The following is a 21,505-nucleotide window of genomic DNA, read 5'->3' on the forward strand; positions in this document are numbered from 1 at the left end:
GGTGTGTTTGTACTGCAGCTAGCAAGAGGTGAGAGCTGCCACACTGGAGGTCCCCACTCTGCCGGCCACAGGACCCCTCCCCACCCTCAGCAGGAATAAAAGCTCAAACTTCTTTCCTGACCCTCATGAGACTCTCCTGTCTTCCTTTCTCCTGAAGAGGGCCTCTGGGTCCTCTGCCCCAGCCTCGCAGGCACAGGCCTCCAGCTACTCCCAACCCCAGGGCCAGCCAGTCCTGCAGCCAGGCTGGACCAGGGTGTGGGCCGGGGGCTGCTTGCTGGGGCCTTGCTCTCGTTAACAAGGGCACAAGTGTCCTCCCTGAACCTCAGGCCACTTCCTCTTGGTTTTTACCTAATTGACATTGTTAATTACTCCCCCTCTGAGGTGTGAGAAGAAAGGCCTCCAGGCATCACCCACTGCCTGGCTGTCACAGGCCGGGCCACCCCAGCCCTGGTGCAGAGGGGTGGACCATGTGGCTGGGCAGGGCTGGCCTGGGGTTTCCCAGTGCCCCGCCCGCCCCCACCATCTGAGCGCACTTCAAAGTGGCTGTGGGGCACGGGTTCTGGCACTTGTCACCAGCCTCCCCCTTCAGGTCTAATTACTTCCATATGCTCCTAGTGCTCTGAAGCCCAGAGACTGCGGGGGGTGGGGAGGGCGGGGCAGAGGCAGGGAAGGAAGAGGTGCAGGAAGGGGCCAGCAGGGGTGAATTGGGGGGGGCTTGCCCCACCAACCCACACCATCCTCAGGTGCAGGGGTGGGAGGGCACAGAGGTGGGGCAAGTGTGGGTGGGGTGGCTCAGCCAAGGGCAGCGGTTGTCCCACCTGCCTCCCCAACCTGGATGTCCCTCCCCAGTGGACCATGTCTTGCGGCTCCATGTCCTGACTCTAGTCACGGCCCAGAGCCCTTTGGGTGTTCCTATCCTGGGCTCTGACGAGTCAAAGCAGATTTTAGAACTAAAAGGAGGTGGGTGCTGCCGGGTAGGGAGGGCCAGGTTGGGGGGTGGCCCAGACTTGAGCCAAAGGAGCTGGGCCCCAGAGGCCCTTGAGCATCCAGGGCAGCCATATCTCCCAGATGGGCCTTCTAGTGGGTCCCGCGCTGGTCTGAGTCTCTGCGGTGGGAAGGGCCCTGGTGTTGGGGCAGGGGCCTGATGGCTGGTCTCTAGGTTCTTCCCACCCTGCACACCCGGGTCCTTTGCACCAGCATGATCCCCCACGAGCAGACCCTGCCCACACTGACATTTCCGGGCGCACCTGCTGGCTGGTGGCAACCCCACAACCACAGCAACCCCGTGGCAGGAGTACTACTTCCAGAAGAGCAGGCACATGTGCAAGGGCTCCGATTTCACAGCCCCTCTCCGCAGCCCGGCCCACGGCAGGGCACTCACACATGCTGTTTGTTATTCTGTCCTTTCTCAGAGCTTTGCTTTTGTCTTACCAAGGTTGATAGAGGGGGTGAGTAGGTTTTGAAGCAACTTTAGGTGATTAAGGGCAACAAGGAGGCAGCGCCTGGGAGAGACAGCTTTGATTTATTGATGTTGCTTTACGAGAACAAATTTATAGCTCAGGGAAGCATCTTCTGAGGGGAATATCAAATGGTTAAAAGGTTACACACCAGCTTTGATGTCGGGGTGGCAGGACTGTGTGCAGCTCCGCTTGTTTGTAGAAGACACACAGGTTACCTGCTCAGGTGGACTGGTCCCCACTTCTCCCTCAGCACCTGCTTCCCAAGGACCCAGCGCTTCTCCCACGCCAGTGGGTGCTCGGCTGTCCTGGGAGGCACGAGGGATGGGCACCTGCTGTGGCGCCAGACCCCATGGGCCTGGCTCCCCACACAGGCCCGCCATCACCTCAGTACCCCCCCATCTGCTGCGTCCAGGCTGTCGGCAGCAGGGCAGAGAGGACACTAGGAGGAGAGGTGCGTTTGCTGGGACCTGGCTCAGTCTTCAGGGTGGGAGGAGAATCTCAGGGATCAGCAGCTCCTTCCTTGCCTGAAGTCAGAGGCCACAGACGACACATGAACACGGGGCTTGGCTGTGACTTGGACAGGCAGCCGCAGCAAGCACGGAAACCCCTAGAAGTCTAGAAGCTGTGGGGGAGAGGAGCGCTCAGAGCCTCATGGGTGCCAGCGCACCCCTCATCTCCTCTGCCAGCCCCCGCTCCTGGAGGGCACGCTGCTCCCTCTGCCGGGCCCACCTACCAGCTGTGGCAGCACCTTCTCCAGCTGGTCCAGGTCCACGAGGGCCAGGTCCTCTGCCTGGGCCTGCCAGATGCTGCGGATGGCCGCCTCTGCCGGGACACAGGAGGAAAGTGAGAGGCGAAGAAGGTTGGGGGGGCTTGAACCCTGCAGCCCCCTGGGCCTCAGCCTCAGCCCCCCCTGTGCTAGCTGGCAGCTCAGGAGATGGAGGTTGTGGCCTCTGAAACACAACTTTCCAGGGATACAGAGCTCAGGTGCTTGTGGGAAAATGGGAAAAATACATGTCCTGGTTTCCCCATGAAAAATGCGAAAGGGTCATGGATGGTCTGGATGAGCCCAGGTTGGACATCAGAGGACGCTGCTGGGGTCCCTCGGCTTACCCACGACAAAGATCTTCAGCAACTCGGCCATGAGCTGCAGTGCGTCCCCGCTGACTGCAAGGTGGAGGGGAGCAGGTTACAGGATCCCTGCGCGCTCCCTGTGCCCTAGCCAGGGGCTGCAGTCCCACCCCCCACTTCTTTCCTCACTACTTCTCACCTGGCTCATCCTTGCGCGGGTGACTCCTAGCCCTCCCCACCCCGGCCCTCCTGGTGGCCCTGGCCCTGCAGAGCTGCGATGTGGGGTCCTGTCCGCCTCCCAGCTGGTGTCACACACCTTTGGTCTTGTCGTCCTTAAAGTGCAGGTACAGCAGCTTGCTCACCAGTTCCTGGGGGGGATGAAGGGGTGTCAGTGGCCCACTGCCCCTGCCCCCATCCCTCTGACTGCTGCAGACCCCTTAGGCATTTAGTTCTGGGTGGGGATGTAATTTCCAACCGGAAATGCCCTCTGCCCACGGGCCTCTCCCAGGGTGGGGGACGAGGCGGTGGGGAGAAACTTCCCCGTAGATGTCTCCAGGAGGCCCAGAAATTAGACACATGTGCAAGGCAGGTGGAAGCAGCCCAGGTGCCTGCTTGGTGTTCTCTGGGGCTCCAGTCCTTGTGAAATCCAGGGCACTCTTGTGTCCCCACCCCTGGGACCAAAGCACTCTCCCCTCAAGGGGCTGGAGGTAGCCACTCCCACCATGGGCCTCTTCACAGGTCTGTCTGCCAACACTGCCTAGCTTGTGTCAGACCCTCCAACCGAGGTCCCTCCCTGGAGCCTACAACATGCAGTGCAGGTGGTGCCAAAGGGAATCTTCTTGTAACAGGACAGACACTATAGGAACCGCAGTGCTGGGCAGGGCTGGGCTACAGCCTCAATGGGTGGTCAGGGTGGACAGGGGATGGGGGCACAGAGCCTGGACATATCTGTAGGACTTCTTGATGACCAAGGATGAGACAAGGATGGGTCCAGGCCAAGATTCCTCAAGGTTGGGGCTTAAGCCTCCAAAGGATGGTGCCACTCTGCAGAGATAGGGGCTGTGGACAGAGATGGATTCTGGGGTCCAGGGACTCAGGAGCTCAGCTTGGGACACATTCAGAGAGACACATGAGGCACCCAAGCAGAGTGGCCAGAGGGGCGGTTGGAGCTGAGAGAAGGGCCTTCTGGAAGGTTGGAGCTGGCCATGAGGATTTGGGAGGTGGCAGCATGTGGGTGGACCACGTGAGGTTGCTGAGGGCAGGGACCAGCCAGAAGAGGCTGCAAACGAGGAGCCAGCAGAGCGCATGGGGGAGTTGGGAGGACAGCAGCAGCAGGAGCTCAGAGACAGGGTGTTGTGCAGGGAAGGTGAGCTGGGGACCGTTCAGCCTTCCAGCCTTAGCCACGGGAGGTCGCGCTACCTCGCTCAGCGCAGCTCAGCAAAGCCCAAGAGCAGAGCGGAGTGGACAGAGGATGGTGCCCAGGCTCAGAAGGGTAAGAACTTGCCACCTGGTCAGTTGGGGAAGCAGTCACTTGAAGCGGCTGCAGCGGCTTTTCCCTCCCAGCAGTGACCGCGTGAGCTTGGCACCACCTGCTGGTCCTTCTTGCTGCTTACCAGGAAGGTACCAGAAAAGGCCCAGAAGGGTCTATTGCACCACCTGCTCCTGGACCTCCAGGAAGAGCTAAATCAGCCAGGCTGCTGCATGGGGGGCTGCTGCATGGGGCTGTTGCGACATCTAGCACCAGCTGGGAGTGGTGGTTCCCTGAACAAACGAGTGACTTGAACTCACAGAGGACAAGAGGGGACCTGGGATGTGTTCAGCCTTTGCCCCTCCCTGATACTTGCAACTGGGACAGCCCTGCTCATACGTAATGACCACAACCCCACTCTGGCCAGAGCCCTTGGGCCAAGGACTCCAGAGCTGTCCAGGGCAGCATGATGGAGGCCAAGCCTGGTGCTCCCCTCTTCAGCTACTACGATAGGCGGATTCTCACAATCACCCTGCCAGGTCGCCCCAGCCTCAGTGACTTTCCCTTTTAGATCACTGACCCCTTCTGCGCCAGGGCAGAGCCACGAGCCTGGGTGAAAAAGGAGAAGCAGCAGAAGGTGAACCAAAGAGAACTCCCCTGAGCTTCTGCAAGGTTGAAACCCCCACCGGTGAGGTGTGGGACAAGGAAGTGCTCACGAGGGGCTGAGACCCTCCTTTCCTCCCCAGGTCACAAAAGCTCACAGGCCCTCCTGGAGCACCTTCCTGACATCAAGGGCTCAGTGCCTCCTAACCTTAGAGCAGAGCAACAAAATGAGACTCAGAAACCACTCACAGCCTGCAGGGCATGGGAGCCAGCAGGGGCCTTGCTACCCACTCACCCAGAGCAGCCCTAGCCAGGTGCAGAGCACAAGGCAAGACTCTGGAGTCGGATGGCCTGGGTTTGACCCTAGCCTTGCCTCAGTTTCCCCACTGGTAAATGGGGATGGTACTAGTACCCATCTCCTAGGGTGGCTGAGCATTACACGGGTGAATCTACGTCAAGTGCATGTAACAGTAACAGTGCCTGACTGTGCTAGGGTGTTGCTAAGAAAGCACTTGTAGAGCCCTAACACCAGACGGAGCACAAACAGGCTGCCAGAAACGCAGTTCGGCGCCGGGCTCTTTAGAATACGCGGGCAGCGTGACTGTCAGCGAACCGGGCGGAACTGCGCTCTACGCGCGGCGGTTTAGGGAGGTCCCGCCAGATCCCCGAGCATCAGGGCGGGGCGGGAGGCGGCGGGCCGGGGCTCTTCTCTGAGCCCCCTGCATTCCGCCGCGGCGCCACCCACCCTTGCCCGGTTTCTGCAGCCCGCTCCCTCGTGCTGCAGACCAGGCTGCCTGCCCAACCTTCTGCCACCGGCCGCGGGACCCTACCGACCGGAGGTGAAGGGCGCGCGGGATGGGGGTCGTGGCCGGATTCTGGGAATGGGCCCACCCTGGAAGGCCCCAGCGGGCACCGCGGGGGCTAGCTCAGGGCCCGCACGTGGGTCATGCGTGGGGCCAGACCGCAGTGCCCCCGCCGCCCCGGAACCCCCCGCCCGCCCAGCCGGCCCTCTCTCACTTTCCGGAAACCAGCGCAAGTTCCCTCCATGACCGCCGCCCCGCTCACACCGTCCGCAACCCCCGTCCCCGAGCCCCAAGCCAATCAGCCCGGAGCGCGTCCTCCGCAGCCCTGCTTCCGAGTCCCCAGCCAATCAGTTCTGAGCGCGCCCTCCTCAGTCCCTCCCCGCCCCTATCCAATGGCACCGGAGCGTGCTGCCTCTGCTCCTCGGGCTGGCGGCCCGCAGCGCGCGCCTGCCCCTTCGCCGTCATTGGCCCGCGGCGAGCGCCCCTCCTACGCAAAGCCTCCTGGGAGTTGTAGTTTCCGCCAGCGCTTCCCGGCGCACCTTGCTCTTCCTGGATACTGAGGCGCCCCGGCGGCCGTGTAGACCCGCGGCGAGCGAGCGAGAGTCCGCGGCGCGAGGGCGGGGGACCGGGGTCCGGGGTACGTGCGACGCCCGGACCAGCCCCGCCGCGGGAGGCCCTGTCTCCGAGGGGCGGGTCCCCTGCTCGAGCGGCTTCCTGACCATCTCCCGCCAGAACCAACTCCGCTTGCTCGTGGTTGCTGGGCTGGGAGGACTTAGGGGTCGTCGCGCCCCACGCTGAGCTGCCGGGCTCTCTCTCTCTGTAGGCCCCCGGGGAGAGGTTCTGCCTGCCGCCAGAGGAGCCGTAACGGGGCGAGCGTCCCCCTGCCCTTGGCTCCCTGCCCAGCGGCACCCGGTGAGGCCCATCTCTGGAGCACCGGAGGGAGCCCGGCTAGCACCAGGGACATGGAGGAGCTCTGGCGTTCCTACAGCCGGCTGTGCAAGGAAAGCGGGGCCGAGCCCCAGGAGACTGTCCTGCAGCAACTGCACGAGCTGCCGCGGGGCCGGCTGGACCTGGCCACACAGAGCCTGACTGTGGACACCTGCAGGGCCCTGGGCAAGCTGCTGCAGAAGGAGGCACTGTTGACCCAGCTAGTCCTGAGTGATTGCATGCTGAGTGAGGAAGGTAGGCACCCGAGGGCAGGCAGGGGCCAGGGAGCCCTGGCAACTTCAGAGTCGGGGTTGGAGTCAAGCCTTTTGCCTCAGGGCGGCCTCCTCTTGCTTTGTTTGCCCTGCCGCCCAGTCGCTGCCCACACCCAGTCCTCGGCTGCCTCCCTCTGGTAGAGAACTCTTCCATCCCACCTGATCACTTCTTTATGAGGTTTCTCCTTTTCTGTACTGCAGTTAAAACAAGTAGCAGTGTTCCTTCTTGAAACCTGGGAGTGGAGGGCAATTTCTCTTTGTAATGAAGAAGCCTTAGCATCCCCTGACTTGGGAGAGCCCCAGTGTGCTGGTGAGCGAGAGGGTCAGTGGCCTGGCTCCGCACCTGGCAGAGGTTGCAGATGTTTCAAACCTGACACAACGAGTGGGGCGACTCATTTCCGGCATGAACCCTGACCAGTGGGGGCCACTGGGACAGTTGTCTCTCCCCTATGTCTGGGGAGCTGCCCACAGGGAGGGGCTCAGGCCACCAGGGGCAGAGAATGACCACCCTACTCCCTTACAGGGGCCACACTGCTGCTCCAGGGGCTGTGCACTAACACCGTTGTGCGGTTCCTGGATCTAAAAGTGAGTGGATGTGCACTTAGGGGTGTGTCACCTGAGAGCGGGAGTGGCGGGGGAGGGGCGGGTGTCCCAGGGACCAGAGGTCTGGCTGGTGGCCAGAGGCTGAGTCTGTAAGTGCTCTTGGCACACATTGCTCCACCCCATTTTCTCATGGTCTCATGCGTGTGTGCAGATGTTCTGAGGGCAGGAACTGAGTTCCAGAGTGTTAATGTAAGCAAACTGAACGAGCCCGCACCTGGGGGCCCACTGCGTGCGGGGGCCCACTGCAGTCAGGGAGAGCGGAATCTGAGAGGAGCCGCACCTCTGCCCAGAGCTTGCAGCCTGGCCTCGCCCACTGCCTGACTAGGGTCCTGTGGAGTGTGGATGTGTTATTCTGAGCCCAGCCTGGTGGACAGGGAATGACTGCCTGCCTCTTCCTGTCCTAGGGCAATAACCTTCGAGCTGCAGGGGCCGAGGCTCTGGGAAAACTCCTCCGACAGAACAAGTCCATTCAGAGGTAAGGGGGCTGTCCAGCCTCGCCCCCCTCCCCCCAGCCCCCTCTTTCTCCGCACAGTTCAGAATTGGCCCCAGAGAACAATGTTCCACAACCCCAGAGAGTTCTCTCCTTCAGGCCCGTTGTGCGTTTCCCATCTCCTGGTGGGGAGTAGGCAGGTATAAGTTACTCATGTGGCTTCAACCTTTCTGCCAGAGACCCCCAAGCCTGTGCCGCTTCTCAAGCCCCCGTTGACCCCGTGGGAGCAGGGTGCTCCTCGGCCCCATGTACCTCACGTCCACCCTTCCTGCAGCCTCACCCTGGAGTGGAATAACCTGGGCACATGGGAAGATGCCTTCGCCACCTTTTGCGAGGCCCTAGCCACCAACGGCGCCCTGCAGCACCTGGATCTCCGTAACAACCAGATCAGCCATAAGGGTGCAGAAGAGCTGGCCCTGGCCCTGAAGAGCAACGCCAGCCTGCAGCAGCTGGGTGAGGCTCCTGGCGCTGGCCCACTCTCCCAGGTCCTGCATCCTGTTGCTGCTTCAGTCCTCCCCCTGCTTCTTTTGTCCTCTCCTGAAAGCAGAATTGAGAGAGTAGGGCTGTTAGGGAGAAGGGGCATGCTGAGTGGGGCTCCTGCTCTGTTGGTGATCACGGAATACCCTCCCTGCAAAGGAAGCATCCGAGCCAGGCCAGGCCCTCCCTGCATTCTGTCTGGTGACACTGGTTTCCTTCCAGACCTGCGCTGGAATAACATTGGCCTCCTGGGTGGCCGGGCCCTGGTGAACTGTCTCCCCAGCAACAGAACCCTGTGGAGGCTGGAGCTGGCTGGGAACGGCGTCCCTGGAGATATCCTCAGAGCCGTGGGTATGGGCGCATGGGGCTGCTGGTGGCTTGCAGTGTTTGGAACAGGGCATAAAGTTGATTTGCTCTGACAGAGGCCCAGCCACTGAAGCAGGGGCGGCTCAGGGCTCGGGGCACGTAAATGCGTAATGATGGCAGCCTAAATTACAAATGGAGAGAGAGAGGGAGAGGAAGAGGGCGCCTCAGGAAAGAAAGGGCAATGAGATCACGTAGCTACTGCCCAGAGCTGCTCTTTGCACCGCTTGCATGTCCTCACTTGGTTCTTAGACCCCATGAGGTCACCCATTTCACAGAGAAGGAAGCTGAGGCAGTGTGGCTCAGGGCCTTGTGCTGATGACCATGACGCTGCCTCAGGTGGCCCAGCCACAGCTTGGGAGGGGCTTCTCAGCATCTGCCCTCCCCCCATCACCTGGAGTTCATGGCCGTGCACATGAGCCGTGTGAGAGTGGGGCCACCCGACCCGAGCTGCCTTTGCTGGAGCCACAGTCTCTACGGTCCCCTCCCTTGGTGACCCTGACACCTCAGCCTCAGGCCTGGCTGAGCACTTTGCCACTCTCCATGGTTCTTTGTCCTGCTGCCAGTGCCAGCCACCCGAGGGCCTAAACTTGGACTGGGACCCTGCACGGGGTCACCACCTCCTGTTGGATCTGCCCAAGCTGTATCATCTCTGACTTCTTGGTTCTTGGCCCTGCGTCTGAGTCACCCCAGCTGTTGTAATCACCTCTTATGCCACAGCCACTTCTGTCTGGCCCCTCTCCAAATGCTGCCTGGATGTTTCCAGAACACAGGAACTGAGCACAGCATTCATCTCTTAAGTCATACAGTGGTATTTGACCCTTGGTATGGAGCCCAAATGCCCCAGAATGTGCTCACCTCTTCTAGCAGTTGAATAGCCTCCCCCATCCCTCCCCATGTGTATGCCCCCTGCACCAGGCACCTCCCCGGCTCCTGGCCCCACTGTTGCCCCAACTCCCGCCCCCGCTGAAGCCCTTCATCCCCTAGTGCACTGGGGGGTGCACTGTTTGGTTTGTGGGGTGAGACACTGCCTCACACAGTGTTGATTCCTGGATGACTGGCTTCTGGGTACAGGGCTGGCCCAGCTGGTGGCCACTCCCAAAACCGAGCAGCTCCCCTGGTGGGTAACTTGGATCCTTCCACCAGAACAAGCCATGGACCACAACCAGGACTGGCAGACCACCTTCTGGGAGAACCAGGCCTGTGCCCACGTGCTCAGCAAGGAGATGCAGCACCTCCGAGAAGAGAAGTCCAAGCAGGTGGGGACAGCAGCACCTCAGACCGCAGAGCCTCATCCCCTGGCCCTGCCCTGGCTGCATGGACAAAGGGCTCCCCCAGGCCCTGTGCCCTGACCATCTTCCCTTCTTCTGGGTCCTGGAGCCTCTCCGAGGGGCCAACACACAGGCCCGAGAGGTGGCCTCTTGGTCTAGCTCCCTCTGGCCAGCAGGCCTTTCCCGGGGGCTCTGGGCCTCCGTGTGTGGGAGCCAGCCTCTCTTTGGCTGTGGCTGAACCCTCTGTCGTCCTGCTGCCTCAGTGGGTATCTGCTTTCCTTCCCACCTGACCAGGGGGAGCGGGCAGGCTCTGGGTCCTGACACGGCTCTGGCCGGCTCTGTCCCCAGTTTCTGGACTTGATGGAGATGATCAATAAGCAGCGAGAAGAGATGGCCCGGAGCAGCAGGTGAGCACAGCCCGGGGCTGCGGGAGGCAGAGCTGGGGCTCAGTTGGGGTGCGAGAGGTTTGGGTCCTGGCTCTGGCCTCGGAGGTGACCACACCTGAGCCTTGTCACTTGCCCATGGATGAGGTCATAGCGTGTGCTTCTGAGGAAGTTGGCTGGAGGGTTAGAGGCTGCACAGAGCACTTCTCGGCTCAGCACCTGGGCTGTTGGAGAAGCATGAGGAACAGCAGCTGCTGCCAGGGCCAAGGGGGCCCCAGAGGGGTCTGCGGTTTGGGTTTGGGTTTCTCGGACCCTCCTCTCTGCCCACAGGGCCTCAGCAGCACGCTTGGGGCAGTTTCAGGAAGCCCTGAATGAGAGACACTCCATTATCAATGCCCTCAAGGCCAAGTAAGTGGGAGTGGAGGGGCGGCTTCAGAACACATTAGAGGTGTGCCCATGGGGCAGAGGAGAGTGGTACAGACAAGGACCCGAGTCCCCAGTGTACAAAGGAGAGGTGGAAACAGCTGGGTGGTAACCTGGGAGGGTTACCTGGAGGAGGCGAGCACTAGCTGGGGTGAAGAGTAGACTGATAAGAGTGAGAACAGTGAGGCCTTTGCAAGGCTCGAGGTGGGGCCAGGCCGGGGCTCATGGAGGGCCCGGGGCTGGGCTGGCCCTTCCCCTCTTGCAGGCTACAGATGGCTGAGGCTGCCCTGGCTCTGTCGGAGCAGAAGGCCCAGGACCTGGGGGAGCTCCTGGTCACTGCAGAGCAGGAGCAGCAGAGCCTGGTGCAGAGGCAGGCAAAGGAGCACAGGCTAGAGCAGCAGGTGGGCAGGTGGGTGGGTGCGGGGCAGGCAGGGGGTACATGGTGGCAGGGGACCGGTGGTACCCTTTCCCCTTCTCACCCCTAGGAAGCTGCGGAGCGGGAGTCTAAGCTCCTCAGAGACTTGTCTGCTGCCAACGAAAAGAACCTGCTTCTGCGGAACCAGGTGTGGGGATGCGGGGCCAGGCCCCCCGGGGAAACTGGGGCAGGGGCCGCGGGACTGGGGCCAAAGCTTCCCTCTCACAGTGCTGGCTCTCCAGGTGGATGAGTTGGAGCGGAAGGTGAAATCTCAGCAGGAGCAGCTGTTCCTGACCAGGCAGGAGCTGACCAACACGTCGGCTGAGCTGAAGATGCGGGCTGTCCAGGCTGAGGGTGGGCATGCACAGGCCGGCCACTGAGGGGCATGGAGACTGCAGCCCTGGGGGCAGGGGAGGATGGGGAGCCCTGGGAAATAGGAGACCCTCAGAGCAGTCCCACCCATGCTCTTCTTCCTGGGCTTCCAGAGCGCCTGGAGCTGGAGAAGAAAAGGTCCCGACAGAGCTTGGAGGACTCAGAGCAGCTGCGCTTCAAGGAGGTGCCTCATTCGTTGTGTCGTCTGCTCAACGTGGCATGGTGTCCCCAAAGCACCATGTCCCCTGGCCGGGCTCCCCTCAACAACCTTGGCCTGCTGGGGGCAGTTCTCTGCTAGTCCTGGCAGATGTCAGACCTACTATCTTCAGACCAGGCTCTAGAAGGGATCCCGACTGTGCTGGGGCCACAGTGTAGACTGCTGTGTGCTTCATGCCACTTGGGGTGTGGCGCTGGGGTGTGTCCTCCATTCTTGCTTCTTGTGAGGCCACTTGGGGCAGCCACTTCTTAGAAGGAACAAGGTCCCCAAGATTCACCTGCCTCCCAGGGAGGGGATCCCATAGGGAGAAGGCTGGGGTGCCAGCCTGCCAGCCCCATACCCGCCCCACACCTGGGCAGGTGGAGCACATGACTCGCCACCTGGAAGAGAGCGAAAGGGCCATGCAGGAGAGGGTACAGAGGCTGGAGGCCACACGGCGGTCCCTGGAGGAGGTGAGCACGCGCTGGCTGGGCACTGGGTTCTGCCCTCCCCTGGGGCACCCGTTCCATGGTCTCAGAGCCTCATCAGGTCCCCCTTTGGGATCCTGTGACCTTGTGAGACCAGAAGGACTTAGTAAGGTGGGACAAAGGCTCTCTTGGCCATGGAAACCCTGCCTAGTGAAGGAAGCCCTCAGGAGGCTGGTGGAGTCGTCGTCATCGTCCCCCCTCCCCCCCACTCAGCAGCTGGGTGGGGCCAGGAGGGGGTCCCTGGGCCAGGGCAGGAGGACAGGCCCAGTGAGTCACTGTCTGCGGTGCAGGAGCTGAGCCGAGCGAAGGCTGTAGCACTCAGTGAGCGTGGCCAGGTGGAGGAGGAGCTCATTAAGGCCAAGAGCCAAGTTCGTCTAGAGGAGGTGAGCTCACGGCTACAGCCATGCGAGGGCCCGAGCCCACGGCTTGTAGCACCCACCAGGGAGTGAGGTCTGAGGGGCCGGCATGAGCTGCCTGGGATGGCACAGCCTGCAGGGCTGAAGCTGGCAAGACCAGGGCTGTCTGCTGGTTCTGTAGGGGGAGACGGGGGTGGGAGGAGACGGAGACAGGAATTCCAGGGGTACAAGGGGTGGGGAGAAGTCAGAGCAGGACAGTCGTCCTATCAGCGCCATGTCAAGCCCTCCACCAAGAGCCACCATCGTCAAGCCCTGAGTTGGGGGAAGGGGTCTGGCCCATCTCTGCAGCCTGTGACTGCATGGCTGAAGGTGGAGACCAGAGGAATTGGCCGGGGAGATGGGGAAGGGGAGCCCAGGAAGGGTGCTCCCTGGACACTTGTTCAAGTTGAGCCTGTTCAGAACAATACACATAATAACTTGAGCAACAGGGCGGTTTCCACGTTGCAAATAAAAGCTCCCCTTGGTCCAAGCAGGGGGGTCACTCCTCATGTGAGCTCGGGCCCACACATCAGAAAGCAGCAGGCAGGCTTTGAGCCCCCTTGTGCTCACCAGCCCCTCCTGTGCCCACAGCAGCAGCGCCTGGCTCACCTGGAGGAGAAGCTGCGGCTGCTGGCACAGGCACGGGACGAGGCTCAGAGCGCATGCCTGCAGCAGAAGCAGACAGTGGCCGATAGCCAGGCACGGGCCAGCCAGCTCGGTCTGCAGGTAGAGGGCCTGAGGCGGCGCCTGGAGGAACTACAGCAGGTAGCCGAGACTTTGAGGGCTCCCAGGGGTGTCCTTGGCCCCCCAGCTGCCATCTCACCCCCCATGCCTGGCAGGAGCTGAGCAACAAGGACCAGGAAAAGGTGGCTGAGGTGACCAGAGTGCGAGTGGAGCTGCAGGAGCAGAACGGCCGCCTGCAGGCCGAGCTGACAGCCCAGGAAGCTCTGAAGGAGAAGGCGGCTGCCCTGGAGCGCCAGCTCAAAGGTGAGCTGAGCTCCAAGACCCCCATGCCACCTCTGTGGGACCTTTTCTTACTGGGTCATCTGACAGGCGGCTGGCCTTGAGAGCTGAGGTTGGCCTGGTCTCAGCTCCAAGAGGTGCTGGCATGAAAGGCCGGGTGTGTCTGTGTCCAGGGGACCCTGAGCAAGCCCCGCCCGGCCCCTCTGTGGGCCTCTGGAATGGTGGGTGCCCAGGCAGCACCCAGTGCCCCCTCCTCACTGAGCTTCCTCCCCTGCAGTGATGGCGAGTGATCACCGGGAGGCGCTGCTGGACAGGGAGAGCGAGAATGCCTCTCTCCGAGAGAAGCTTCGGCTCAAGGAAGCTGAGATCGCCCGGATCCGGGACGAGGAGGCCCAGAGGGCCAGCTTCCTGCAAAATGCTGTCCTGGCTTATGTACAGGGGTCCCCCTTGAGGGCCCTGAGCCCCCAAAAGTGAAGGGAGGCAGGGAGACTCCAGGAGCTGCGGGAAGGTGGCATCTATGTGACGGCTGTGTCTCACTCCTGCCTGTCCCTTCCTCCCAAGGGACAGGCCATCAGGCAGGGCCTGGCAGCTTAAGCAGGGTCTACAGCTGGTGACTTGGAAAATCAGTGCCAAGATGGATGGGCCAGTGGGACTGCTGCAGCTTACTACCACGTGCCTGGCTGCGGGGGCGCAGAGCCTGAAGGGCCAAGAGGGCCCAAGTGGCCACTGCCCCAGCCCTTCCCCACTCTTCCATCCCAATCCCAGGGAATGATGCGCCTGAGAAAATGTTCCCATGATGAAAGGCAATGTGGAGGAGGGGAGCCCAAGCTCTCCCAGCTCCAGCCCATATTTCACAACCACCTTGTACAGCATAGCCCTGAAAGCACACTGCTGCGTGCTGGGACTGTTTGGAAATATAGAACTTTTGCACTTTGTGATAACTTCTGGGCCCAGTCTTTCCCCCACATCAGCCAGTGCTCCCAACTTGCTGGAGACCCTCTGCTGGACCCTGCAGGAAAGCCCCTCCAGGGTGTGACTGGGTCGCCCCTGACTGCTGCGGGGTGGGGACAGTAGAGTTACTAGAACGGGGGGGCGGGGGCGGATATGGGGCTCCCAGGCGTGGGGGAACTCTGGTGACTGCAAACACCCTTTTCACTAGCCACCTCCAGGTGGGAGGGTGGGTGGGTCTCAGCCCTTAAGTGGGCCTTGAAGGGAGTGCTCTCCTTAGAAACCACGTGCACGCAGACAACCGCACGCACGTCCCGGTGGGCGGGAATCGCCTGCCTGCGCTTCCCCCTGCCTCTTGGCGTTGGTCACGAGAGCGGCCGGGAGCCCCCGTGCACCGGGCCCTGCACCTAACCAGAGCTGGAGCGCGCCCGAGCTCGGGGACAGACTGCGGGTGTCCCGGTGCCTCGCTCCACACCAGATTTCTCTGGAAGGCGCGTCGGCGCGGGTTCGGAGCTGACCCGCGACCCCCGCCGGCGGCGCTCGGCTATCTTCGCGCCGGCGCTCGGCGGCGCTCGGCAGTCTCCGTCCTCTCGTCTCGGCGCTCGGCTCCGGTCCGCGGCCGCTGCGGCGCCGGGCATTTCTCCGCAGCTGGGCTGGCGGCCGCGCCCGCCGCCCGGCCCGCGCCCATGCAGGCCATTAAGTGCGTAGTGGTCGGCGACGGGTGAGTGTGCGGCGCGGAGGCGGCGGGCCGGGCGGCGGGCGCGGCCCGGGGATCCTGTCCGGGCCAGGCGTGTGGCTCCGGGGCGCAGCCCGAGCAGGGCGGGGGTACTGGCTCGGGGGCTGGGTGCGGCACCCTTGACGCCCTCCTCCAGGCCCGCGCGCGACCCGGGACCCGGCAGGGGCTGAGGGCACGGTGGGGCGGGGTCCTGGCGGGCGGCGGGGCGCAGGCCTCCAGCCCAGGCCCACCTGATGCTGCCCGGCCAACCGCCCGCCGCCGCCTGGCCTCCCAGTGGGTGGGGCCAGGCTTCTCACCTGGGCTGAACTCCCAGCGGGTCCTACCCTTCCCGGTTGTCTGGTAGTCTGCCGCCCTGCCTGGGGCTCTGAGGCGGCTCGCCCCAGCTGGCACAAACCACTCTGCCCTCGGAGACCCGCCTGCCATGGTCCGCCGCCTTTAGTCCTATGTCGCTGTGGTTCTGCTGGGCTGGGACTTCTGTCCCCACCCCAGGCACCCTAACTGGGCCTCTGGCTTTGTGGGAGGGGGCTGTCTTTGCTGGGCAGAGGGCTGAGGCACACGGCCTGGGAGCAACATGGGCTCATCGTCTGTCCACAGCGCCGTGGGGAAGACCTGCTTGCTGATCAGCTACACGACCAATGCCTTCCCGGGAGAGTACATCCCCACCGTGTGAGTGGGCACCAGGCGGTGGGGTCCAGAGCTGGCTTGGTGGGAGGCCTGGGTGCCTGTGTGTGGGGCTCCCTTGGGCTTTGAGGTCAGGCCCAGGTGGCTCTGGTCGGGGCTTCTGGCATGGGGCCAAGGTGCTGAAAGAATTTCAGTTCTGTGCAGGCCTGAGAACCCGAGACATGGGCTGACTTTCCCCACTCTGCTCCTGCAGTTTTGACAACTACTCTGCGAATGTGATGGTGGATGGGAAGCCGGTCAACCTGGGACTGTGGGACACTGCTGGGCAGGAGGACTACGACCGGCTGCGGCCGCTCTCCTATCCCCAGACTGTAGGTGACCAGAGGGCCAGCCCCAGGAGCTGGGTGGCTCAGGTGGGCCCTGAGGTCCTGATGGCAGTGACAGGGGCCATTTGGAGCCTCCTTGACCACCCTCACCTGGGCGTCCCCATCTTTGTCCCCAGGACGTCTTTCTGATCTGCTTCTCCCTGGTGAGCCCGGCCTCCTTTGAAAATGTTCGAGCCAAGGTAGGGCAGGGCTGGAGGGGGTCCGACTTCGGGGAGGGGTTGCCCAGAGGAGTTGCCCTGACAGGGCAGGGGTCTCTTGCCTGAAGAGCTTGGACAGGCAAATTGTCCTTTGGAGGCAGAGGAGACGCTTGTTCTGCTTGGTGTGGGGTCTGAAGGTGGCCCGAGGGGTGATGAGGGGCAGGGGTTGGGTAGGGGTGGTGAGCAAGGCTCACAGAGGAGGGAGGGGCCCTGACTGCGAGGCTCTGATAGGCCTTGAAGCTTCTTGGCTGGGTATTTTTGTCCTTGGTCATTTCTGCACCAAACCCAGTGGCCATTTGGTGAAGCAGAAAGGGCTAAGTGTGATTCTAGGAGCCGCGACGAAGGGGTCCCTGGGAGTCATGGCCTGCTCTGGGCCAGGCTGGGGGAGAAGCCCCCAAGGGGTAGGGGTCAGAGCCTCCGTTCCCACAGTGGTACCCGGAGGTGCGGCACCACTGCCCCCATACGCCCATCCTCTTGGTGGGCACCAAGCTGGACCTCCGTGACGACAAGGACACCATCGAGCGGCTGCGGGACAAGAAGCTGGCGCCCATCACCTACCCCCAGGGCCTGGCCATGGCCCGGGAGATCGGTGAGTGGGCATGGCCCATCCTGGTGGGGAGCAGGGAGATGTGCTCTGGGAGGCACAATGCTGCCCCCTGCTGGCCCCGACCTGTGCTGATCCCCCATCACACTCCCGCCTTCACTGCCCTCTCTCTTGCTGTTCTCCCCCTCGCTGACCCCCACCCCCAGTGTCCCCCCACCCTTGCTGCTCCCTCCTCACTGCCCTCCTCCCTCACTGCCCCCAGGCTCTGTCAAGTACCTGGAGTGCTCAGCCCTGACTCAGCGGGGCCTGAAGACGGTGTTTGATGAGGCCATCCGGGCTGTGCTCTGCCCGCCCCCCGTGAAGAAGCCAGGGAAGAAGTGCACGGTCTTCTAGAGCCTGGCTTCCAGAGGAGCAGCCCCACCGCTGCCCGTGTCTGCTGTCGTGTTGAGATGTTTGGTGTTCCTGAGTCTGCTGTGGGGGAGTTGTGTGGGGGGGTGGGAAGAAGCATGGGGACGGGGCTGCCACTCCTGGGGGTGGGGCTGACACTATGGTGTCTGTGGGCTCTGCCTCCTTTTTCTGGGGGTGCGGCTCCAGCCTTCCCTGGCCCCCACAGGAGGCCGGGAGGGAGCAGGGTCTCCCTCAGGCTGCAGGGGCAGGTCCAGGGCAGCCCCAGGATGGGCTTCCCTCTGGGGGAGGCTGGGGGGTTGGTTGTATCCATGTACCCCGGGATGGGGCAGCCCTTTCTTATTTTATACAATAAACGTTCTCCACCGACATCTGCCTGTCTCACTACCTGCCTGGCCTCTGCCTGCCCCTCTACCTTGGGGTGCTTTGAACCTAACTACCCCCAGCTACACGTACAGAGAGAGGGGGTGAGCTTGACCCCACACCCTGGGCAAGAGGAGAGAAGAAGAGCTTGCTGAGTTTTCAGTCCCCAAAGGAGGTAAGCCAGAGGAAAGTAGGAGCAAGTGCATTTAGCCCCTCTGGATGAAGAAAGCCTCCCTCGTGCTGCCTTCGGGCCTCTGGGAGGGTCACAGGAGAGTGAGGTGGGCTCCGTTCAAGCAGCCCCCAGGTGTGGTGGGGGACAGTCTGTCAGGCCCCATGGAGCCCTAGGGACTCCCTGGGGGAGTCTGGGGGGACCCTGAGCTGAGTACTCGAGAAGAAAAGTCGTCAGGATGAAGGGCGTCCAGGCAGAGGGACCAGAGTAGCTAAAGGTGTGGAGGTCAGGACAAGTGTGCTGAGGCGGAGACACACAGCCTGGCTGAAGTCAGAAGCAGGAAGTCAGAAGCAGGGGCAGCCAGGACCGTAGCTGAGGCCGCAGGCATCGCTCCAGGCAGACACGTGATCTGAAGGCCACACTTGGCTCCCTCCCTATGGCGTGGGGAGCGGGCTCATGAAGGCTCACACTGGCTCAGCAGAGCTGACAGCTAAATCTTCAGGAATTTTGCTAGCCAGTTGTTAAAGAACCATTATTAGTAATTATATAAACTTACAATTAGTTGTATTAAAAACAAAATTAACAAACACTCAAAATATATCACTTCCTAATTATTTTTGTACATATTACTATTATCTATGTTTTTGGGGTTATTTACACCTATGTTATTTACATATCTGTGTGATAGGGATACCATATAAAGGTCTGAGTACACCACGGAAATTGGCAAATTCTACAGCTGGGCTTGATTTATTGTTAATTGCCTAGACTTAAAGTGATGGGAAAATGCAGATTAAACTTTAGTGTGCTTGTGTGTATCTGTACCCTGTACATTGTGAATAACTCAACATGTTGAAAAAAATGTTGTTCCAGTATTCAAAAACTATCATCTGATTCAGCAAATAAGTTGCTCAGGTCATTGACAATTAGTGAAGTTCCAACACACATCTCTGTTTCACTTTTCTTTTACTCATTAACTTCAAGGACTATAAACCAACATTCATGTCAGAATTACAGCCACAGAGCTGGTTGTTTAAAACGCCACTGCTTCCATCCCAGAGGCATCTGGACAGGGCCCAAGGCCATCCTTGGTCAAATTCACCATGCTCCTTAGGACCTGGCTTTCTGGAAGGTCCCACCTCCCAACTCCTGCCAGGGACTTGGGCAGGTCTAAAAATCTCAGGCATAGGAACCTGGCTGCCACCTGGCCTGGGACATGAGTTGAATGGGTATCCCCCTATCTGGGAATCCATTCCACACCCAGCCTTAAGCTCTACATCTTCCATCCACTTGCAGGCAGCCTAGGAATCAGTATTCAGGCTGGGCAGAAGAATCACATTTATTGGAGGGATGGTGGGGGCAGGGGTGTGTGTGGGGGGGGAGGGGCTCAGGTGGCCAGGAAGCCCCCATCCACTGGCACAGTGGAGCCTGTGGTCATGCTGCTCCGGTCACTCAGCAGGAAGATGATGGTGTCCACCACATTCTCTACCTCTTCGGGCAGCGTAGGGGTCAGGGTGTAGATGAAGGGGGCTGCCTCCCATCCTTCCCTACCCCGCCTCACCCAGGCAAGCATAAGGGCTACTGATACAACCCCCAGCTGGGCTCCCACCTGACTCACCAGCAAACCTGCCAAGTGGGATGCGATCCAGCATGGTCTTTGCCTTCTGGGGGTCACTCCAGTTGGCCTGGCCCATGGGCGTCATCACCACTGTAGGGTTCACTGTATTCACGCGGATCTGCACCAGGACAGGCAAGGGGTCAGCAAGGTGGGCTGGGGTGCCCTGGGCAAGACAGGCTGGGTGGTGGGAGGCATCTCAGAGGGGCTCACCTTATGTGGCCCAAGCTCCAGAGCCATCACCTTTGTCAGCATGTTCATGGCACCCTTGGTGGAGCCTGTGAGGAGAGATGGCATGCGTGGAACCTTAGCTGGGTGCAGGCTTGGGGGCAGGGGGTGAAGGCCAGGGCACAGCTGGGGCTCACTCACAGTAGACACTGTGGTTAGTCAGTGCGCGCTGGGAGGCCTGGCTGGAGATGTTCACGATGGCCCCTGGGGCTCCCCGAGCTATTAAGCCCCGGGCCACGATCTGGAATTGCAAAGGGAGCATGAGGCAAAACTAGCGTCACCCACCAGTTCCCACTCCTGCTCTGAAGGCAGCTCACCTGGGACACCTGGATGACAGCCCGCAGGTTCACGTCGAAGGACCTGGAGGCAGATGGACAGACCCTGGTCAGGGACGGGGGCTGCTGCTGCAGGGGACAGCCCCTGCCCCCAGGGCTCCTCCAGCTGCCAGCTCACGTGTCAATCGCCTCCTTGGTGACCTCCAGGAAGGGCTGAAGCAGCGCCACGGCAGCGTTGTTCACCAGCAGGTCTACGGGGCCCACGCTGCCCAGTGCCTGCTCAGTGGCCTCCCAGTCACCCAGGTCCACACACACGGGCTCTACCCCGGGGCACTGTGTGTGTTGAGTGGTTGAGGGTACAGCTACCAGAGGCTCCATGCCCAAGAAGGGGCACAGCTGGGCCTCTGCCATGCGAGGGAGGGGGGCTGGGTCTGGGTGACCTTTAGGCCCGACACGGGGAGGGGTTAGGGGTCCCAGAGGAGCCAGCCACCTTCTTGGGGCTCAGAAGCCCAGGCTGCTCAGGGAGAGGGGAGGGGAGTTAAAGCAGCCTCTGGGCCACTGGGTAACTCAGGGCTTCGGGACCAGGAGCCTGGTCCCGCCTCCGGCCAGTCCACTTCCTCCCTGCGTCCTAGCGCCTCTGCCCCGGGCCTGCAAAGCAGCCATTTCTGCCTCCTTCCAAGCCCAGGGAGTGTCACAGTTCTCTCGGCCACTCGGCCGCCCACGGAGGCCGCGAGCCCTAGGAGGGGGTGCTGAGGGTACTTGGTCCGCCCCAGCGCCTGGCTCCCGCGCGTCCCGGCCCCGCGTCCGCCCGTCGCCCGCTGGGCTGGAACAGGGCGGCGCCTACCTCGCGAACCAAGCTATCCAGGTCCGCCTGGGTCCGGCTCACGGCCACCACCTGCGCACCTGCCGCGTGCAGCGCCTGGACCGTGCTGCGTCCGATGCCTGCGGGGAGCGCGGCTCAGTGCTGGTGCCCCTCCCCGGCCGCCCCTGGTCGCCGCCTCCGGCCGCCGGCCCACCTTTGCCCGCCCCGGTGACGAGCGCCCGGCGGCCCGCGAACCCCAGCTCCATGGCGGTAGCGATCCACCGGGCGCGCTGCGGCAGCGCAACTGCGAGCCGGTGTTGCAGGACAGCGCGGGGCGGGGCGGTACGAGGCGGGACCAATCGCAGGGCCGTGTCAGAGCGGGGTTGGGGGCGGGGATATTCAAATAGAGGCCCCTCCTGCAGAGGCGATTGGCCGAAAGGAGTGGGCGAGGCTGGCGCGGGGCTGGCGGAGTCCCGGCCGGGCCTGGGGCGGGGTTTCTCAAACTGCCTGGTGGCGCCGGATCAACGGGGCGTGAAATCGGTATGGCGGGTCTTAGCCAGCATTTTTTCCCTGCCAAGAAGATTATTACAAAAAAACAGATGTGGTAGTTAATACCAGAAAGAGCGTGTACCTACACGTGAAATGGGAAACTCAATGCTAACATTTCTTGTTTTGTTTCTGAGAAGAAAAGTTTGGCAAAAAGGATCGCATGCCCCCCTCCCCCAGGCATGGGGGTGGCTCCGGCCCCCTCACTTGTAGTGCCCAGAGGGCAGAGT

The 21,505-nt window shown here is 61.8% G+C and overlaps 5 protein-coding genes across 11 annotated transcripts in view; 3 read left to right on the top strand and 2 right to left on the bottom strand.

Moving 5' to 3' along the window:
- ASPSCR1 (ASPSCR1 tether for SLC2A4, UBX domain containing) overlaps positions 1 to 126 on the top strand; it is a 31,188-nt gene extending 31,062 nt beyond the window's left edge. Inside the window, exon 16 of the mRNA XM_058561910.1 lies at positions 19 to 126. Coding sequence (XP_058417893.1) covers positions 19 to 32 — 14 coding nt within the window. The 3' untranslated portion in view covers positions 33 to 126. The remainder of the gene's footprint in view (positions 1 to 18) is intronic.
- Positions 127 to 1,503: 1,377 nt separating this feature from the next.
- CENPX (centromere protein X) lies at positions 1,504 to 5,710 on the bottom strand. The gene is made up of 5 exons (XM_058561915.1): positions 5,617 to 5,710; positions 2,845 to 2,896; positions 2,571 to 2,624; positions 2,194 to 2,282; positions 1,504 to 2,082 (listed from the first exon to the last, which is right to left on the bottom strand). Exons 1-5 carry the CDS (start codon positions 5,644 to 5,646, stop codon positions 2,068 to 2,070), a joined length of 240 nt encoding a protein of 79 aa, XP_058417898.1. The 5' UTR covers positions 5,647 to 5,710; the 3' UTR covers positions 1,504 to 2,067.
- A 260-nt stretch (positions 5,711 to 5,970) lies between these two features.
- Positions 5,971 to 14,375, top strand: LRRC45 (leucine rich repeat containing 45). Of its 3 annotated transcripts, XM_058561916.1 has the most exons (18): positions 5,971 to 6,039; positions 6,226 to 6,584; positions 7,125 to 7,186; positions 7,609 to 7,679; positions 7,969 to 8,147; positions 8,394 to 8,522; positions 9,681 to 9,793; positions 10,154 to 10,212; positions 10,519 to 10,596; positions 10,877 to 11,012; positions 11,097 to 11,174; positions 11,269 to 11,380; positions 11,512 to 11,582; positions 11,975 to 12,067; positions 12,373 to 12,465; positions 13,069 to 13,242; positions 13,317 to 13,464; positions 13,718 to 14,375. In XM_058561916.1, exons 2-18 carry the CDS (start codon positions 6,365 to 6,367, stop codon positions 13,912 to 13,914), a joined length of 2,013 nt encoding a protein of 670 aa, XP_058417899.1. In that variant the 5' UTR covers positions 5,971 to 6,039; positions 6,226 to 6,364; the 3' UTR covers positions 13,915 to 14,375. The 3 variants fall into 3 exon arrangements, with proteins under 3 accessions (XP_058417899.1, XP_058417900.1, XP_058417901.1); XM_058561917.1 differs by lacking the exon at positions 5,971 to 6,039 and having other exon boundaries at positions 6,069 to 6,584; positions 13,072 to 13,242; XM_058561918.1 differs by lacking the exons at positions 5,971 to 6,039; positions 12,373 to 12,465 and having other exon boundaries at positions 6,069 to 6,584.
- A 267-nt stretch (positions 14,376 to 14,642) lies between these two features.
- On the top strand, positions 14,643 to 17,361 carry RAC3 (Rac family small GTPase 3). 5 transcript variants are annotated; one of them, XM_058561925.1, is made up of 6 exons: positions 14,643 to 15,109; positions 15,719 to 15,790; positions 15,999 to 16,116; positions 16,248 to 16,310; positions 16,758 to 16,921; positions 17,135 to 17,361. In XM_058561925.1, the coding sequence occupies exons 1-6, from the start codon at positions 15,075 to 15,077 to the stop codon at positions 17,193 to 17,195; spliced, it is 513 nt and encodes a 170-aa protein (XP_058417908.1). In that variant the 5' UTR covers positions 14,643 to 15,074; the 3' UTR covers positions 17,196 to 17,361. The 5 variants fall into 5 exon arrangements, with proteins under 5 accessions (XP_058417908.1, XP_058417903.1, XP_058417905.1 ...); XM_058561920.1 differs by having other exon boundaries at positions 14,651 to 15,109; positions 15,999 to 16,158; positions 16,758 to 16,917; XM_058561921.1 differs by having other exon boundaries at positions 14,658 to 15,109; positions 16,758 to 16,917.
- A 1,769-nt stretch (positions 17,362 to 19,130) lies between these two features.
- Positions 19,131 to 21,027, bottom strand: LOC131417873 (L-xylulose reductase). Its single transcript, XM_058561919.1, has 8 exons — positions 20,944 to 21,027; positions 20,772 to 20,869; positions 20,106 to 20,260; positions 19,970 to 20,012; positions 19,794 to 19,893; positions 19,638 to 19,702; positions 19,428 to 19,545; positions 19,131 to 19,300 (listed from the first exon to the last, which is right to left on the bottom strand). Exons 1-8 carry the CDS (start codon positions 20,993 to 20,995, stop codon positions 19,197 to 19,199), a joined length of 735 nt encoding a protein of 244 aa, XP_058417902.1. The 5' UTR covers positions 20,996 to 21,027; the 3' UTR covers positions 19,131 to 19,196.
- Between the last annotated feature and the right edge of the window lie 478 nt (positions 21,028 to 21,505).

Source organism: Diceros bicornis, chromosome 18, assembly GCF_020826845.1.
Source record: "Diceros bicornis minor isolate mBicDic1 chromosome 18, mDicBic1.mat.cur, whole genome shotgun sequence".
Taxonomy (NCBI): Eukaryota; Metazoa; Chordata; class Mammalia; order Perissodactyla; family Rhinocerotidae; genus Diceros; species Diceros bicornis.